We start from the raw sequence: 20,570 nt of genomic DNA, 5'->3' as shown, positions 1-20,570 counted from the left end.
CTGTAAATTCATTCTGCCCATCACTTAAAGCCCAGTATTGCAATGACCTATATGTCCATGATGAGAGCATATGAACTGTTGCAGGGAAATAAAATTAATAAATAAATAAAGGCATGTTTTACAATCAGTATAATAAATAAATCCTAATGTGATGTCTGTGATGTAATCCTTTATTTCTAACCACCTCCACTCTGCCTGAAACTTGAAGTTGAATTATTTTATACTTCAGAATTTCTGTTACGTTTGATGCTTTTATTACTGTTATTAATATTTTTATTATTTCAGTCATTTTGGTTAGTTTAGCTTCCTTATAGTTTCTTCATTTGGTCTTTTTTTGATGATTAAAAATCTTACTTTGGTGTATTTATTTTTAAATGAATTACTAATTGTAAAAGCTACTTATATTTTTAATATTTCTTTAATATATCTTCTTAATATTTATATATCTTTAAGTGGTTACCTTTTTAGCTCCTAATTCTGGTTTTATTTATGCCATATATTATCCTAGTAGTTACTGAATCATATATAGCATATACAGAATCCTAAATGTATATATAGAGGTACTGTAATTTAATCATTTATAGTAGCTACAGAATCAAACATTAAAGACTATTTATTCATATTTTCATATATTTTATATTTTTATATGATTACCTTTTTGTCACCTACTTCTGATTTTATTTATTGCATTTTAATTTTTACCAATTAAATTGCATATTTTATTTAATCTTACAAATTAAATCAATTTTGTTTATTAGTTAAAGTTGATTCAATATTATTATTTTGGATGAATATTTATTTATTTTACATCCACTTTACTGTAAATGCTACATTTGAAAATAAACAACCTTTAATGTACTTCAGTGTAAAAATAATGGTTGATTGATTGATTGATTATGATCAGTTGGTTAACCAATAAGTTACCAACCAATAACCCATCACTTCACCCAACCTCACCAACTGTTGAGTGCCGGTAAAGACTTAAACGTTACACAGGCAGATTTTGTTGACAGTGCTGACCAGCAGCTAGAACATCACTCTCCGAAGTTAAATTCCTTCGTTTGTTGGGTTTGGATGAGGTTGTAATGAAAGCTCCTTAAGCAAAATACACTCTAAATGTAAGTATTTCGACAACAGTTGCATTACAGTATATCATGTATTGTAAAACTGCCCAATCAACAGCAGTTGCTAAAGAAGGCATTTGGGGGCGGAGCATGGAGCAGTCAAAAGTAAAATCTGTTTGTTTGTAATGTTCCCAGCATGTCTGTTTTACTCATGTGGTACAGTTTGTCTTATTAGCTTTGGATTTGCATGTGCATGTCTGACTCTTCCTTCAGGATAATGACTTTTCTCTCCCTTCTCTCCCTTTCCCTGGCTTCCCCCTCCATTCTGTAACCATTTGGTTTCTCCCAACTGTCTGTCTTCCTGCTTGCTTCCTCCACTGGACTGCTCCATAACCTTGTGTGGGGGGATCTGATCGTTCTCAGCTCGCTTCCTCTCAAACCCACCAAGAATGAAAAAGATAGAAGCCTGAAACAGATTGCTCGGTAAGCATGCCTACACACACACACACACACACATACACACACACACACACACACACACCCGATCACAAAAGAAACAAATTGTTTATTCCCTGTCCTTTAACATGTTGTGTGATATGCCGCATGCATCCACTTGTATATTCTGCCTGTGTGTGGTTGTGTGGTCTTTAATGATGAGATTTCTCCCTTAGTGCCTCCTCCGTTGTATGAGTCAGTGCCTGTTCACGTCTGATGATCAAGCAACTGCAATATGATATCAGAGATAGAGAGAGAGAGGGCTAATCAATAAGATGAGTAAATATTCCATGGCCCAAAACTGGACAGAAGACAAATGTCTGGACATATATCAGACACCTTTCTTTCACATGGTTACATATTATTTTTATAGCAGTTAGTAAATCATTTATAGCAGTTAACAACTCATGTACAATCAATACAGGAACATATATAATAGATACAGAATCATTTATAGCAGTTATTAAATTATTTATTGCAGTTACTGAATCATGTATAGTAGATACAGAATTGTATATCATAATCATTTATAGTAGTAACTGAATCATTTACAGCAGTTATTGAATCATTTATAGTAGATGCAGAGTCACATTTAATAGATACAGAATCATTTATAGCAGTTACATAATTTTTTTAATAGATACAGAATCACTTATAGTTGTCACAGAATTATTTATACTAGATAATGAATCATGTGAATAGATACAGAATCACGTATAGCAGTTACTGAATCATGCTGTAGTAACTAAATCATTTACAGCAGTTATTGGATCATTTATAGTAGATACTGAATCATGTATAGTAGATATTAAATTGTATGTAATTGATGCAAAATCACACACAGTAAAAACTGCATCATTTACAGCAGTTATTGGATCATTTATAGTATATACAGAGTCACATTTAGAATTATTTATAGCAGTTACATAATTATTTCTAATAGATCCAGAATCATTTATAGCAGTTTTGTAGCAGAATTGTGTGTAATAATCTTTTCTAGTTGTGACTGAATCATTTATAGTAGTAACTGAATCATGTACAGTAGATATAGAATTGTATATAATTTATACAGTCATACACAGTCAAAACTGAATTATTTATAGCAGTTATTGAATCAATTATAGTAGATACAGAGTCAGATATACTAGATACAGAATCATGCATAGCAGTTACTGAATCATAGTAGATACAGAATTGTATTTCATTTATACAAAATCATGTACAGGCAAAACTGAATCATTTAGAGACATTTTTGAATCAGTTTTGGAGCAGTTATGGATCATTTATAGTAAATACAGAATGATTTGTAATTAATACAGAATTATTTAGAACAGTTATTGATTCATGTTTGTAAGTGCAGAATCATTTATGATAGACACAACAATTATTTTAGCTATTGAACCATTTATATTAGATACAGAATCATTTTTAGTTTGTGAATCATCTGTAGTAGATACAGAATCTTATATAATAGGAACTGAGTCATTTGTAGTTGCAGTTATTAAATCATTTTAGCCATTATTGGAACACTTACAGCTAATGAATAATTTATTACAGATACAGAATCTTTTTTGGGAGCTAATGAATCCTTTCGAGTAGATACAGATTCACGAACAGTAGTTACTGAGTAATAGATTTTAAAACTCAAGCTGAACAGAAGCCTAGGGTTCAAGGCACTAAACACGGCCACATATTGACCGCAGAATCAGCCTGCTGTGACAGAAATAGACAGCACTTTAAATTACCCACAGTTACCCATTTCCAGAGATCAGATCAAAGGATTCGAGAGGCCTTTTCACAAAATATGTAAACTCTGTGGAGGTCCTTTCTGAAGGTGCTCATTAAACGAACGTACTGTAAACGTCTTATAGACATCAGGCTTTCATTTCTTCCAACATTGCTTAAAAATGCTTAAATGCTATCCAGTGTGTCATATGCATCTGTCAAGACATATAATTAGTCTAGTTTTGGCCTTCCAATTGTCCGATGTGACTGTTTAGGTTTAGGTAGGCTTTATGAAAAAGCATACACTCTATGGACAAAAGTATTGAGACACCTACTCATTCGTTGGTTCTTTTAAAATCAATGGTATTTAAAAAAAGGATCTTGAGGTCATCCTGGAGTAACTGTCTGTACTGTCCAGTAGGCTTCCGACTAGATTGTGGAGCATTGCATTCAGCAACAAGAACATTAGTGAAGTCAGGATGTTGGATGATCACCACTTCACCCTACCTCATCCCCAACTCGCCAACTCATCCCAAAAGAAGCATCATTCCAGAAAACACATTTGCACTGATCCACAGCCCTGTGCTGGGGGCCTTTATATCATTCTAGTCCACGCCTGGCATTAGGCATGGGCATTCATTAGAAGTGGTGTCCACAAACATTTGGACATGTACTGTATCTTCAGATGTGGGTTACGTCAATCTGTAGAATTGCCTGCCGGTGAACGCTGCAACGTTGCACAGCTTTGTCCCAGTTGCCGACTATGCTGCATTTGATTGGCTGAACAGACATGTAAAAATGTTGCCTCATTCTGATTGGACAGAGGTTTGAGGTTGTAATTAGAAAAACACTTTAAAGTACAATGGACTCAAACATCCGCATTTAACCTTTGTGTGGCAGCCAACACAACAACAGTTCAGCGGTTAGAGAACCAGGCTATTGATGACAGCTGCATTGCTGCCATTGTTGGGCCCTTGTGCAAGGCCCTTAAACCCTCTCTGCTCCCTGGGCACCGCAGCAATGGCTGCCCACCGCTCCAGGCATGTGTGCTTCCTGTCACTGTATATGTTTGATCACTAGCTCACTAAACACATGGGTTAGGAAGCCAAATTTGTCTGTGTCCAACACTAATGGTGAATATGGGGGTCTCGTCTTGTCAGTTACTTATATTAGTGAACTGGAGATGAGAACACACACCCAGAGCGGTGGGTGGGTGGGATCTTTGATGCTTTACTTAAGAAAAAGTCGATTTAGCCAGAAGGAATGCTATTCCTTCACCCCATCCCTACTTCCTACCAGTCCAGGGTATCAAGCCAGCAACCTTTTGGTCCCAAGCCTGCATCTCGAATCTTTAGGCCAAGGCTGTCTGTGAAGACAGAAAAGGCACCAAACAGGATGAAGAGTTCCCATGTCTCGCCTCTGGCCTTCACGGTTATGGATAAATAGATTGAAAGTTTTGATGTTCTCATTCACTGTCTTTCTTGCTCTCTCTTAGGGAGTTCATCAATTATATTGGGCGCTACAAGGCGTTCTTCGCGGCGCTGCCAGAGATGCTGTGTGAGGGAGAGGTGGTCCGGGACGAGTTCTCCTGCTGGAGCGGCGATGGGGTGGTGGAGAGGTGAGTCAGCGTTGTTTCTTATAGAAAGTGAGAAAACTAGATGGGAGAAGGAGTGCTGTAGATGTACACTACTGAGATATGAAGTGATGGGCAGATCAGAGGAAAGAAAAAGGACAGCAGATCCAGATCCAGATCCAGAATGGAGGTAGAAGTGGAAAGATCAATAATAAGAGTGGAGACTTGTGTGGGACTAGCGAAAAGGTCAAGAGAAGGTGAGCGGAAAGGAAGTGATCATAATAAGGGGGTGTATGAAGAGATGAGGAATGAAATACATAATTTATCATTATAACGTACTACTTGTGGAGTTTTCCTGAACAACTTCAGTTGTCAGCTTTTGGAAATGACCTGTTGTCAAAAGTCTGGGAACACCTCTCAATAAATGAGTCTCTCTAACTCAAAAAGGATGGAGCTCCAACAGTCCAGAGAACACAGTTCCACTGCTCTACAGCCCAATACTGATGGTCTTTATACAGCTTTAGCTAATGTTTGGCATGAACCTTGAGTTCTTGTATGGCTGCCTGTGGATCTGTGATTGGTCAAGCTGCCTTGGTCTGTTTGGTTGTGTCATCACTTGGCAGCTCCTCAGAGGGTTTAATACACCACCTTAAATCAAGTCACATCAGATCTTTTTGTTTGTCACATACGTACATACATAGTCATATACGGTACACCAGTGAAATGCTTGATGATGTCTGGTCACATTAAATAGTTACATAACATAATAAGAATTTAAGATCATTTTAAAAGTCAATAAAAAAAGAATAATTTCATAAAGTGGTTTCTACAAATTATATTCATTTTTTTTTATTCTATTTTATAAATTTAGAAAGTTTTTATACATTTATTCATTGTTTTTTTTAAAAGTTCATAAAGTTACTTCAACAACAATTATTCATTGTTTTGCTCTTTAAAAACTTAACAAAGTTATAAATTTATATAGCATTTATTCATAGTTTTTGAATAAGTTCATAAAGTTACTTTAATGACAATTATTCATTGTTTTTGTCTTTAATAAAGTCATAAAGTTACTTATACAACATTTATTCATTGTTTTGTTCTTTTATATGTTCATAATGTTACTTAAATAACATTTATTCATTGTTTTTTTCTTTTATATGTTCATAATGTTACTTAAATAACATTTATTCATTGTTTTGTTCTTTTATATGTTCATAAAGTTACTTAAATAACATTTATTCACTGTTTTTTTATTTTATATGTACATAAAGTAGTTTATAAAAATTATATTCACTGTTTTTTTATTTTATATGCTTTACAAATTAGTTTATACAAATTGTATTTATAATTTTGTTCTTGAATAAGTTCATTAAGTAATTTAAATTCTGGTCAATGTTTGGTACTTGTATGAGTTCATAAAGTGGTGTACATAAATGATTCACATATCTAAACAGAAAGGTAACTGCAAATTATTCAATCTGAAGAGACAGCAAGGTATTCCCCCAAACTGTGCGCTTCTGGGCATACGGATGCTTCGAGGGAGTTTGTTATGTCTACTTTTTGTCTTGGAGGGACGAGATGGATTGTTACACTTACTGTATTACGGCTAGAATGAAGGAATGCGGCGAGGAACCGTGTCCATTATGAGTGAATTACCTCTGCGGCCTGGAGTCTCGCTGCTAATCGCTTTATAATGACTTCTGCTGGCTCTCTGCTGGAGATATTTAGCTTAAAGGTTTGATGTCTGGTTCTAATCTTTAGGTTTCTACCTCATCTCTGTTCACAGCACTTAGGGAAATGGAAGAGTGTGGGTGGAATTTTGATGGCATTGACATGCAAGAGAGATAATGCTTTTCGGAATAATGACAAAATGGCTGTTTTGATCAGATCTGTTCACCATTTTTCGGACTGGAAGTGGCTTCTTGAGTGCGTATGTCCTCATTTGGCCTTCTTCCTCACTGTCATTATCTCTCTCACACTCACACTGTCTCCAGCTCTCTGGCAGTGTTTGTTTGTCTGCGCCTGCATTCTGTGCTGCGTGTGGGCCTTCCTCAGCCATTCCCTGTCATCCATCTCTCTCTGTGTCTCTCCCTCTGCTTCCTATTTCTTTGCTGGCTTCACTTAATAAAAATCACTCAGCAATTATGAGAACACTTTCACCGACCCTCTCACCATCTCTCGGTCTCTCCCAGTCTCACACCATCTCTTTCCGTCCCGCTCTTTTCCGCGGTCGCCCTTTCTCTCCAGCCAATTTCCATGGCAACCCCCGCAAATCTTGGCAAACAGAGTTGACGTCGGTGCCGCTGAATGGAGGAAGACTCTTTTCATGCTTACTTGGCAGTGCATTAGTTCCTCTTAATGTACATGTATATATGATGTCATATAAGCATTATGCTAGTCTGTGTTTACACGTATTCTTACATGCAGAGGCTTTAAGGAGTGGGTTCTGGTGACCTTCTTTAGGGTGGGATTCCTCAAACATGTCAATCATGAAGGCAAAGTTGCACAGTTGTGCACATCCTTACCTCAAATGCAGTCAATCAGCCAACACATGATCAGAGTCTCGGGTGTGTTTCTTTAGTTTTGGGCTCTGGCCCCGAGGCTGTACCCCTCACACGCCAGCCCTTGTTGATTTGTTCATTCAGAAACAGGCTTATGTGAGTCTATGGGTGATTAACATGGCATGGCACACTGCTGGTGTAGTATAGAGGAAATAAGACAGCTGTCTTTCCCTTTTCTCTCATTCTTTCCTCCTCCTCCTCCTCCTCCTCCTCTATTTAACCCTTACAGAACCCTTACAAAACCCTTTATATTTGCCTGTACTGAACCCTGGGTGCCCATGACCCTGTCGCCCCACTGGACCGGGCTGTTCTGACCTCCAGTCATCTAGACATCACAATCAAACCCTTGTCAAAGTGGCTCAGAGCCTTACACTTTGCCATTTTCTGGCTTCCAACACATCAACTTCAAGAACTGACTGTGTTGTCTAATACACTATATGGACAAAAGTATCAGGAAACCTGCTTATTCATTGTTTCTTCTTAAATCAAGGGTATTAAAAAAAACTTTCTACCAAAAGGCTTTCTACCAAATTCTGGAGCATTGCTGTGTGGATCTGATTGCAATTAGACATCAATATACAAAGCTCAGCTGAGAGGCTATATGTGTTATTTTACTGCATATGAGGGAGAAAAATTACAGAAACTTTAAAGTAGCAATGCAATTATTAGACAGGGTGTCCACAAACATCTGGACATGTAGCGTATAGTGTATCCCACCCAATCACGAGTCATTAGAGTGTACGAGTAAGTGATACGTTAACAAGGGCTAAAATGCGATGGTCAGCCCATCTCCTATACGGCAGATGGGGTGGGATACACATTGAGGCGTTTCCGGTATGCAGTGGTCAATACCTACCAAAAGCAGAGAGGGTGAAGTGTATCGAACCCACAATCCTGTCATCAATAGCCCAGAGCTCTAACCGCTGAGCCACCACTGCTCCTCAGACAGAGAAGAGACCAGAGAGAGGCACACAGAGTAGGGATATGAGATAAGGGAATGCTGATGGAGAGGGGGTCAGTTGGAGCCTGGCTAGAAGAACATTTGCTACGCATGAATTTGGCCCCATGTCTGTTTTGATGGTTTGAGGTTTGATGACCCGGGTCATTAAGAGAACTGCACTTCTGGCTGTGCCTGGATGGATAGATGGCTGGATGGATGGATGGAAGAATGAGCAGATGAGATTGTTATTTATTATGCCTCACTCCCAGCATAACAAGACCACCCATTCATGGATTAATTACCGAGACGGAAAGAGAGTGAAGGTGTGGTTTAGCTGCTCCACGCTCATTAATACCGAGGGTTGCAGATGCTTTTGGCTTCATGGTTTGCTTCTCTTATGAGTCACGCTTGTAATGTTCATGAAACTTTATTAAAGCTATCTGTTTTTAACCAGCGTGACCTTTTAAAACCACTCCCATGACTCGCTGTCCTGCGCAAAGGCCTGATTGTGCTGTCTGGGCGTGTGTGTGTGTGTGTGTGTGTGTTTAGGATGAGTCTGGTTCATGTGTCATTGGTGATAGAGGGCTTCCTATCTGCCTGTTTGGCTTGTTCTCAAGAGGAAAAGGGTTTGGCTCTGTGTGGATGTCACTAGGTCACATGTGTGTTTGTCTGTTGGTATGTGTGGAGTATTTTCACACACACACACACACACACACACACACACACTACGCATATACACGTAAAGTGTGTATAGTGTATATGTAGCTTCAGTATGTACATATGTGTATATTGCATGCACACTTTCCAAAGTCAGGGCTTAGTGCACACACATACACACACACACATGTGCGCTAGCAGATGCAACCACTGAGTCCAGGTGTCGTTGTTTGTGTTTGTTTAGGCGTTTACAGGCATAAACAGAGAGAGTGCAGGAATGCGTCAGTGTGACTGGCTGCCTGGCTGTGTGTGAGTGTGGGAGTGAGGGACCACACACAGTTGTAAGGCAGGTAAAGGTGCACGTATTTCTCACTGTACTACGTACAGCGAAATGTGTCCCCTGCATTTTACCCATCTGTGGTAGAGAACACACACATACACACACACACACACTAGTGAACTAGGGGCACACTAGTGAGCACACATACACCCAAAGAGGTGGGCAGCCAACTCCAGCGCCCGGGGAGCAGAGACGGTGAAGTGTATCAAACCCACAACCCTGTCATCAATAGCCCAGAGCTCTAACCGCTGAGCCACCACTTCCCCTCAGACAGAGAAGAGACCAGAGAGAGGCAGACATGGGATGCTGATGGAGAGAAGGGGCACAGTGTACAGAGAACTGGGTGTGGTGGAGGAGCTGTCTCTCTCTCTTCATCATTCTCTGTCTCTCTCGTCCCTGTTCTCTCAACCCTTTTCTATCTCTCTGTCTCGCTCTCATCTCTTCTCATCCTTTCTATTTCTCTCTCTGTCTGCCTCTTTTGCCCCATCCTCTCTCTCTCTCTCTCTCTCCCTCTCTCTCTGTCCTTTTTCCAATCCAGTCTTTCTCTCTTATCAGTCCCTCTCTTGTCCCATCAAGAGAGTGTTGTTCTTACACTCATCCCTTTTCTGTCTACCCTCTCGTCGCTTCTCTCACTCTTACTCTCTCGCTCTTGTCTCTTCTCGGTCTGTCTCTCTCTGTCTCTCATCCCTTTTCTGTTTCTCTTTCTCTCTTTTCCTTTCTCTCTCTATCTATCTCTCTTGTCCCTTTCCCATCTCTGTCGATATTTTTCCTGTCCCTTTTCTGTCTGTCAGTCTTTCTGTTGTGCCCTCTCTGTTTCTCTGTCTGTCCTTCTCCTGACACTGCTCTCTCTCTCTCTCTCTCTCTCTCTCTCTCTCTCTCTGTTCCAGATGTGTGAATGGTAAACAAATGGTTCGTCATAAGCGGATAAAAATGTGCGGCATTCAGAAGCTCATTTTAGAGAGCCCTTCCCTCTCAGGCTATGAGTCAGCCAACACATACAAACACACACACACTCAATCTAACACTGAATTATGGTAAGCAGTACCTCTATAGCTTAACGCTCATAAATCCGCAAGAATGTGTTTTTTTTTCTCTCTCTCTCTTTCTATCCAAGGCATGGTCTCACTAATTCAGCGCAGGAAAGCGCTGTGTGACTGAATCTAATTGGGCATGACCGTGTCCACACCCTCGCTTCAAGAGCAATTTCTAAAATCTCCATTTAGCTTGGCGGATCAAGCAGAAAATCGTGATTTTTGATAAAAGCATACACTTCAGCTAGAGCCAGGCTATGGCCAAAGATGCAGTTTGAGATATCATGCTGTTACAAATGAGGCTGATTAGTCCCTTGCCTGCTAGTTTGTAAATGGCTGCCAACCAACTGCAATGGGCTAGATCATTTTAATGTGGCTATAACTTCAGAAGTGATTTGGTGGCCTGCCATGCACCACAAACACATATTTTCTGGGGATTTGTTGACTTTTTGTCTGCTGTCAAAACAATTGAATAATGTTAACTTCATGTTCTCTGAGAACTGACAAAGAACCAGCTGCCTCTGTCTTGGTTCCTCCAGTAATTCATACCCCTGTAGGGTGTGATTCAACAAACATATTACATATTACAATTACAGAGTGACCATGCCTGATAGATCAAGCTTTTACAGAGCATTGTGGTAAATCATCCCATATATATATATATATATATATATATATATATATATATATATATATATATATATGGGATGATGTGGCTACAAAACCTGTAACACTTAAATAATCATCAATTAAAAGAGGATGTCCAAATACTTTTAGCCATTTAGTGGCTCTATCTACATTCACCTCAATTTTCTATATACTCTAAACCAGACTTTGACCAAAAAAAGACCTGCTTTTCCTTGACTCTGACCTTAATGGGTTAATGGACCTAATCACAATCCTAATGCTAACCTTGTTCCTAAGGTACCCTTACCCTGATCCTAATCCTAACCTTTTATACTCATTTAGTTTCTACCCTTTAGTCTAAAACCCTCCTTTCTGGAATATATTAGAGTCTGTTATTGAAGAAAAAAAGAGGGGGGGGGGGGGGGGACTGCTTTAACACCCTTGATTTCAGAAGAAAAATGGACAAGCAGGTGCCCACAAACTTTTGGACACTTTAGACTCCTTCAGGGTCCCATTTGTCACAGTTGCCTTCGGTAAAACAGTATTTTGAACCCCATCCAATAAAACTGGGAAAGTTGTGGTAGGAATTTATTACAAAACAATGCCTCGACGTCGCTCGCTATTGATCGCACAGCGGTAAGTTGTAGTACATGGTGGAAAGGCATCATAGGCAAGGGACATAATGTCACGAAAGTGCTCCGAAAGGTTCCGTTTTTCTCGAACCCTAACTAAATCACATCAATCAAATGTCAGCAGTGGAGGACACTATGGGCATTTACGTTGTAAAACACAGCTCGTGAGAAACGTTACGTCCGGCTGAATCATAGCTTTTGCTACCAAAACACACCTACAAAGTTTTATGACTGGAGTTTCATATTTTTTTCAGAAGTGCACTGAAGGCAGATGAATGGATGAGAATGGAAACCATCTTGCCATGTCCTTTGATGTCCTTTATTTAAAGTGTGTGTATGTATTCCCATTTGTGTGTGTGTGTGTGTGTGTGCGCACTTGTGGGTGTGTATTGTGGTGTCCAGCTGTTGGACAACATGCATTCACATATGTGTGACTTTTAAATGCACACTTTGTACTGTAAGCACATACACTCTCTCAGTCCTGCTCTGTATAAAGGGATTAGGGCCAGCAGTGTTGCACACATACCACGGCACCCAGAGATGACTGAACCTGTCACTGCAATTTCACCCTTGCTTCATGTAATTGATGCATTGGCCTCTGTTGTGTGAACGCTGTGTGAACGGTATATGACACAGTGTTAGGCCGTGTTCACAAGGACTTTCTGGCTGTTTATATTCCCAGGTTTGAGACCCAGATCTGCGCTGTGCTAGAGACCATGTTTTTCAATTCTTTTCAAATCTGAGGCACCTCCAGATCTGGTCCTGTGTTCACTTTGCGAACCTCTTGGCTCGATTCCGTTTATTCTGCCTTGGCGGTTCACCACTTTTGTGTGGGTAAACATTCTGTATCTGTATCACATGCAAATCAGAGAAAGAGCCACAGGAAATTACAAAGGTTACCTAAGAAAGATCTCAGGAAGAATTGCTGGTAAAACGGGTCAACAGGTCCAAGAGGCGGCTGCACTATTCCTCTGTGCAGTGTTGCTTGCACAAATGTATGGAGAGAGGTGATGTAGAGAAAGAGAGAGAGAAAGAGAGAGAGAGAGAGATCTACGCACCTTGAGACAGCAAGGCCAATTATACTCTCTCAGGCTCCAGCTGCTGATGGCAGGCAACATGACCCAGGATTTGATCCAGCGATCCTCGGGTCATAATGACTTACTGGGAGCCTGTAAGAAGGAAAACGTAACTGTGAGGGCATCACAAAAGTCAAATGAGCTTGGGACACAGCTTATAAAGACCTTGCCAACTGTGACGCATAGGGATGGATTTATCATGCTTTTTGTGGATGTGTCTCTGCCAGTGGTGTTGGCAATATTGCACAGGTGGAGGGAAGAAGCTACTCCACAAAATACCAGCAAGGCTTGGATGCAAATGTCAATAAATCCATAAAAAGAAAATGAGGATGGCTTCTACAACAGCATAATGATCCAAAACACTTTGGACCACCTTAAGAGACACAAACGGAAGCATCTGGTGCGACAGAAGTTTTTGGAACAGTCTCATAAACTAACTAAAGGACTTCTGCTAAAAAACTTTTGAGTGTGGATCAAAAGAAAAAGTGGATCTTCCAGCTGAACAACAGAAGACTTTTAGCTACAGAAAGCTAACTGTTCATGCAGTTATGTGAGGATTTTGATTTGCCTGCTTTACCAGTATACTAGAAGTTCTCCCTGAGTTTTCTTCATCTTCCAGATCTCATCTTGACCTCCACCGTTCTCCTGAACTGCCAACTTTTGAATAGGCCACACAGCTGACCACACAAACTGTAGTAACAGCGTCAGGATTTGCATGTTTTATGTTTGATGAGCTACAGAATCTGTGTTCCTACATAATTGTTATGTTCTCAATTATTATTTTTATTATTATTTCTTTTGCATTAGCCAAGATAACACAACACACTAGCCGTGCATATGAATGCTTTCTTTTTGGTCCTTGTGAACGCTGCCCTACACTCAGTAAGCAGGACTGATAAGAGTGTGTGTGCAGCGCTTGCTCCTGTGTGTTTGAAGGCCGCATTCCCAGGCTGGGCGTAAGGATTCTCGCTCTGTCTCCGTGTGTTTCCCACACACAGCTCATAGGAGACCCTTTGTTCCTGATCCAGGCAGTAGGGGAGGCAGGCTGAGCGGGACGGCCCAGAGAGAGCCTCCCACAATGGGGCATTCTTTAGCCCAACAGCCCTACCACACCTCAGCTCCAGCAGCACTGCAGGCAAAGGCCATGACACTCTCACTCTCTCTGTCTATCTCACTGTCTCTCTCTCATGCTTAATGCAATTACTAGTGGTAGTTATTCTGAGTTTACCCATTTTCTCCACAATTTGGATCGCCAATTACCCAACCCATACATATTCTCCCCCATCACAAGCAATTCTCCGTCACATGCGCATCCAACTACTGTCCAAACCTGCTGCAGAGTTCCAAACCTGCTGTTGGAGCTGCGAAGGGGGACCAACTTCATATTAATACCCATGTATTTTTAAATGAGGTGTCATAAAAGCTCCTGTAGGTGTAATGTGTAGGCAGTGGAACTGTGCCCAATACTTCTGTTCATGTAATGTATTTTAGGCTAATATTAAAGCCTCTTATGGGTACATTTTACAGCTATTATAACCTCTCAAGGATCAAGGAATCTCATTTCTCTTCTCTTTCACTCCCTCTGACATTTCTGTCAGTTTCTTTTACATTTTATATATATATATATATATATATATACAGTAAAGGAAGCCTATAGCCTGTCAGGCAGAATATGTGAAGCTGAGCTTTGCATATGGTTGCTGAATGCAATCAGATCCTCATGCAATGCTCCAAAATTGAGCAGAAAGCCTTCTTTGGATAGTAAAGGCAGTTACTCCAACAAAAGAAGGATAAACTCTTTTTCATACCCTTGATTTCGGAAGACACAATGAATGAGAGGGTGTCCCAATACTTAGAAATAAGAGATAGAAATAATACACAGACCAGTGAGGGATTCATAAGGACATAAATAGCAGGGGTGTATGTGGTTAATGTATGTGGACACAGTGAATACCAGAGCGATGGTGGAGTAATAGGCAATTATTATTAAAAATATTTATTTATGAAAAATGATGAACAGATTATTACAGTGATAATTAAAGATAATTACACAATAAACTAGATATTTAGTCCTACACGACCCTTTGGTTTGGTTTAAAACTGAACAGTTGAAAAGGGGTGGGTGCAGCAAAGTCTACAAGCTTGACCTGGACAACACACACACACACACACACACACACACACACACACACACTACATACACATATCGCTACATTCCATTCTGTCTGCCTGTGGCTATCATTCATGGAGAACATCCTGTTGTTACAAAGAGAATCCAGTCAACCTAAAAGTACACACACACACACACACACACTCACCAAAACACACAAACTCTGTTCTGCGACAGATATTCTGTAAATATTCTGTATGTTTTTTAGACTGGTCATGCTAGTCTGCAAAAAGCATGCACACTGATGGAAGCATGATTGTGTCGGTGTGTAGATGCATTTGTCATTGCCTTAAATGCAAGCATGATTGACATAGGGCCTGTCTGTGTGTGTGTGTGTGTGTGTGTGTGTGTGTGTGTGTGTGTGTGTGTGTGTGTGTGTGTGTGCGCGCACTTAGACTGGATGTGGGGTTCAGCTTCTCTATGAAAAGGTTATGTAGTGCACAGTCATAGTGCAATCCCTAAGGCTTCATAGCAGAGCTATCAGGCTGATCAGTGGTTGCTAGGTAGTTGCAATGGCATTCCAGGTGGTTGCTATGGATTTGCTGAGAGGTTGCTACGATGTTGCTAACTGCGTAGTATATTGTTATCAAGTGTTACTAGATGGTTGCTATTGAGTTGCTTAGTAGTTGCTAGGGTACTGCAAGATGGTTGCTAGGTAGTTCCTTTGGCACCCAGTTGCTGGGTGATTGCAGTGCTATCCCGGATGATTGCTATGATGTTGCTAACTGGTTTGTATATTAGTGCTATAGTACTACTAGATGATTGCTTAGTGGTTGCTAGGGGGTCTGCCAAGTAATTGCTAGAAGGTTGTTGTTAGGTAGATGCTATGAAGTTGCTACATGTTTACTAGGATGTTGCTATGTGCTTGCCATCCCGGGTGATTGCTATAATGTTAGTATATTGTTGCTATAGTGTTACTAGTTGGTCCTAGGCAGTTGCTGTGATGTTGCTATGTGGTTGCCATGGGGATTCTGGCTGGTTGATATTTTATTGCTAGGCAGTTGCTATGGTATCCCAGGTGGTTGCTGTGATGTTGCAAAGTGGTTACTATGGCATCCCAAGTCGTTGCTATGGGCATTCTGGGTGGTTGTTATTTATTATATACTATTTTTTGCTAAATAGTTGCTAGGCAGTCGATATGGCATCCCAGTTGGTTGCTGTGATGTTGCAAAGTGCTTACTAGGTGCTATAGTGTTACTAGATGGTTGCTATGCAGTGGTGTTGCTAAGTAGTTGCTATGGTATCCCAGGTGGTTGCTATGATGTTGCTGGATTTCCAATTGAATGGCAGTGAATGGGTGTTGACAACATAAAAAATATAGGACCTCAAACACAGGAGGAGGTGGTGATCCTGTAGAGAGGTTCTAGTCCATGCTGGTGTCGTCACGTCTTTGCTCTGCTACACTGCAGAGGTTCTTGTCCTGGAAGGCCCTACTGGAGAAAAGACATGTCCTCTTATGTAAGATTCTAAACTTGATTATCCAGGCCATCCCTGAGAGCAGACAACACTGGGAACAGCTTCTAGCACTTTTCCTTTTATCCTAGTTTTATTAGCGGAATTGCCACTCAGGCTACCGCAGCAGACTCAACATAATTGCTTTCAATGACATCAGTGACCTTTTAACAAACTTTTGGCGGTGGCTTTTGTCACAAGAACACTGAACACGTTGGCACTGCATTAGCTCCATGTCTGCGTGTTGCTGGCTGAGCCGAGAGGTTGGGAATCAGTCCGATTTTAGTCATGCATCTTACATCATTTAAGGAAAATGGGAAGAAAAAGATGGAAAGTTTTAAAAACAGAAACATGACTTTTGGTAGTTCATAGACTAAAGCGGCTTTGATCCTGTTTGCTCAAAAGTGGCTTTTTTTGACTTGGATCACGACATCCGTTGTGAAAAGCTGTGAGTAAATAGATGGATAGAACTGGATTTTGTGTTCGGGGGGCTGATTAACTGCTGTATGACTGGAGAACATGTGCCAGTGTATGGGTGTGTCTGTGTGCACATATAGAGAATGTGGAGGTCAGACATCCAGAGGGTCTGGCATTGCAGGAGTTCGGTTTCTGATGTCCAGCTACTCATGGACAGCAATAGAGAGAGACAGAGAAACAGATGCAGAAAATTAGACGCCATTGGAAAAATACGTCACATGATGTCTTGATGAGGTTAGGAGGTCACGGTTGCCTGCAGGGTGGAACTATAGTAAAGAATATAGTAAAGCTGCATTCCCTACCGTTTGTGTCTGTTGTGTGGCTGTCAGTGGAGCTTGTAGCCAATGGACTAGGACTGGATAACCCCAGAAAAAGACTTCATGTGCCTACAACACATTGTAACACGGCACACAGAATTTGACATCCACATTCGACAACAACAGTATCGCAACCACAAACACCACAAGTGATGGGGTGGGTTGAGGAGTGAGGGAGTTCAGGCAAAGTCGTGGACAGTACAGTCAACAGATTTGTAAAACTAGGAGACAGATGAGGGGTTCTGAATGAAGCGAGATGTTTTCTAGTTTGGTTTTAAAGGAAGAAATCCAGGCCTGCCACAATAGGAAGGAAGGGAGTGTGGTCAGAGGACCTGAGTGCACATGGATGAAGGAGCTGGGAGTGTGAAGGGCCTTGCTCAAGGGCCCAACAGTGGCAGCTTGCTGAACCCAGGTATTGAACCCACAACCCTGTCATCAATAGCCCGGTGCTCTAAGCGCTGTGCATTGCTTCCTACACAGTTTTAAGTTTCTTCCCATGGCTTGGAATCATGTCTGAATAGCCTATGTTGTCCACTTTGCAGGGAACCACTAGGACGATTGGACTGCAGCTGTTGCAGATGTGTAGGTGACCCTACAGGTTACCACTGTAAAACTTTTGGGGCCAAATTTTGAATATTCATTCACCTTCTTATCTGCTTTTATCGGTGGGTCCAGAGCCTACCCAGAATCATAGGGCACAAGGCAGGAATATCCCCTGGACAGGACGGCAGTCTATTGCCAAATCAGATTTTGACAGCATGTTTATACATATTTTTTGAGGTGGGAGAGGGAGGGACAACCTATTATGGCCTCTGGGATTCCCAGGCAAAATATTTATGTCACATCACCGGGGATCAGGCCAGTGCTTAGGCATAAAGCAACTGAAGCATTCCCAACGGCATATTGAAAATGGCCATATCGGAAGCTGGAGTATGCTTGCTGTTTATTTCCACATGGTTTCTTCTTCCTTTTCCTCTTTTCCCGTCCTGTCCCCAGACACTTATGAACAACACTGAATACCACATACGTGCTAGTCAAGCCCAATCAAAGCCCAGCTGCAACAGCTCCTTCAGGTTCTCCAGGGCTGGCTAGAAGATCCGGCCCAGCCTAGATCCTAGGCCGATCCTAGCCTAGAGCCAAAATCCAGCTTTTCCAAGTCCAGCTCAGGCCTGGCGTTCCTGGGCTGGACCACAAAGACCCTTCCGCCCACTTCCTTCCGTCTTCTTCCCATTTTCTTAGGTCATCTCCCACTTGCAGGTCGGGGAATAAATCATACTGCATTATATCGCTTAACGCTGCGCCTGGCTATGACACAGACGCAACCAAGAATTCATTTGGAGATACTTATAGGACTCTGTGCAGCCATGAATCCAGGTCGTGGGGAGGCTCAGGGAAGAGAAATATACACAAACAGAGGCAGTGCGACTCCCAAAACCACCAAACAATAGCTTGGACATGGAATAAATAAACCAGAGGAGAGAAAGAGAGAGCCTAAGAGACCGAGATGAAGAGAAAGAGAGAGAGATGGAGGGGTCCAGAATGCATGAGTTGGATCAGTTTTCCAAAAGCGCTCCCTCTGGGAAGATCAGAGGGACAGGAACCGGCTCAGAGTGGGGAGCCTCTGTGTGATAGAGCATCTTAGGCCTGGTTCCAGTACGTAGGCTTGCTTCCTTTCCTGGGGTCACTGGCTTTATTAGTCCTGATCCTCCAATGCCCCTTTTATACCACATGACCTTCGATTTCCAAGTTAGTACTGTCAGGACCTTCGCTTTCTTTCATGCTCAATAACAATCTGAGCTATGCGGCGGTTTCGCATTGCTAGATTATCCGCCAGTATTCCAAACTACCCTTAAAGGAACAGCCGTAGGGGTATAGGGATGTTAAATGAACAAGCTAGAACTTCCAGAGCTAGAAGGTCTACAAAACAACCTTTAAGACCTTACTGTGCTCCTAACCACTTTTAATGAAGACCTGCTTGAGGTTTGAACCGGTGGGTAGAAGCGTGTGGGAACATACACTATATGTCCAAATGTTTGTGGACACCCCTTCTAACCTATTGGCTAGAGGGGTATAAAGCCCCCAGCAGTGGAACGGTGTTCTCTGGAATGATGGTTGGTGCTCCATCCAGTATTTTTGGGAGGGGCTGAAGAGTTGGAGATCATCCAGCATCCTGACCTTACTAACACTCTTGTGGCTGAATGCAGTCAGATTCACACAACAATGCTCCAAAATCTAGTAGAAAGCCTACACTGGACAGTAGAGACAGTTACTCCACAAACTCCTTTTTTTAATGCCCCTGATTTCGGAAGAAACCATTTATGAGCAGGTGTCTCAAAACTTTTGTCCAGATAGTGTAGTGTAGTATAATGGTACAGTATGAGAGAAGCATGGTGGACGAACCAGAGAAGCAGACATGGAGTGTAGACACCATGACAATGCATGAAATATGCTTGATCTGAATTTATTAGCTGGCCTTTAGCAGTGTTTGATTTCATTGGCGAACCTCTCCCCCGCCTTCTCTTCAAACCACACACTCCCACGCTGTGGATCAGGTGCTTGTCTGGTCTTGCTGGTGTGAGTCATCCTGCAGCTTTCGCTGATCCGATCTTACACAGTGCTCTCACAGTCTCACCCTGACTCACACACACACACACACTCTCTGGGGAATGGAGAAGACCAATAAAATCCAAAACTATCAGCATGTCCCGCTGTCCAGTGATATCTTCACCCCTGCTCCCCCATGGTTCAGGGACGACAGAGAAGGTGTTGCGTGTCTGCTGGTAGATGGGCTACTTAACGATGGCAGACCAGACGTGACCGTCCGGTAATGCCGTGCATTTTGCGGTGCGCAGTGTCTCTCATTCCGACACACACACATAGACAGACATGCACAGAGATCTCATGACTCTGCAACTTGAAGGGTACACATGCTGCTTCCCAGTGCTCTCTCCCAGATAACGGGCAACATTATAGGAAAGTTCAGCGATGTGTTTTTTTTTTATTTCAATAAGGTTAGCCTGTATCGTACAGAAATAAGGTTGAAAACATTCAATGGAAGTAAGTTTGAAGTAACATTCCCAAAGCTGATACATGATCACACTCATACATAATATTTCCAAACTAAAGAATTGGAGCCTTTATTGGAGCACAAATAATCACAAAAAAATTAAGATATAGGACAAAAGTATTGGGACACCTACACATTAACAGCGTTTTAAATACATCCCATTCTAAATCTATAGGCATTCATATGGTGGGGGGGGGGGGGGGTGCGTTGATATAGATTACAAGCACAGTTATAATAACCTTGTGAGTAGGAGAATATGCTCAGTTAGAGGGAGTCACAGTAATTGGAAGAAGAGGAGCATTTCACAACATGTGGAGCATCATATAATGTATACCTTCCAGAGAAAAGGACCTGCATTTATTG

General features: G+C 41.4%; 1 protein-coding gene across 1 annotated transcript in view; it reads left to right on the top strand.

Moving 5' to 3' along the window:
• Window positions 1–20,570, top strand: part of gpc5c (glypican 5c) — a 241,227-nt gene that overhangs the window by 85,492 nt on the left and 135,165 nt on the right. Inside the window, exons 5-6 of the mRNA XM_072669083.1 lie at window positions 1,488–1,547; window positions 4,780–4,902. Coding sequence (XP_072525184.1) covers window positions 1,488–1,547; window positions 4,780–4,902 — 183 coding nt within the window. The remainder of the gene's footprint in view (window positions 1–1,487; window positions 1,548–4,779; window positions 4,903–20,570) is intronic.

The sequence above is a fragment of the Salminus brasiliensis genome, chromosome 23 (assembly GCF_030463535.1).
Source record: "Salminus brasiliensis chromosome 23, fSalBra1.hap2, whole genome shotgun sequence".
Classification (NCBI taxonomy): Eukaryota; Metazoa; Chordata; class Actinopteri; order Characiformes; family Bryconidae; genus Salminus; species Salminus brasiliensis.
Note: the sequence above shows the minus strand (reverse complement) of the source record. Positions and strands in the feature narration are given on the sequence as shown.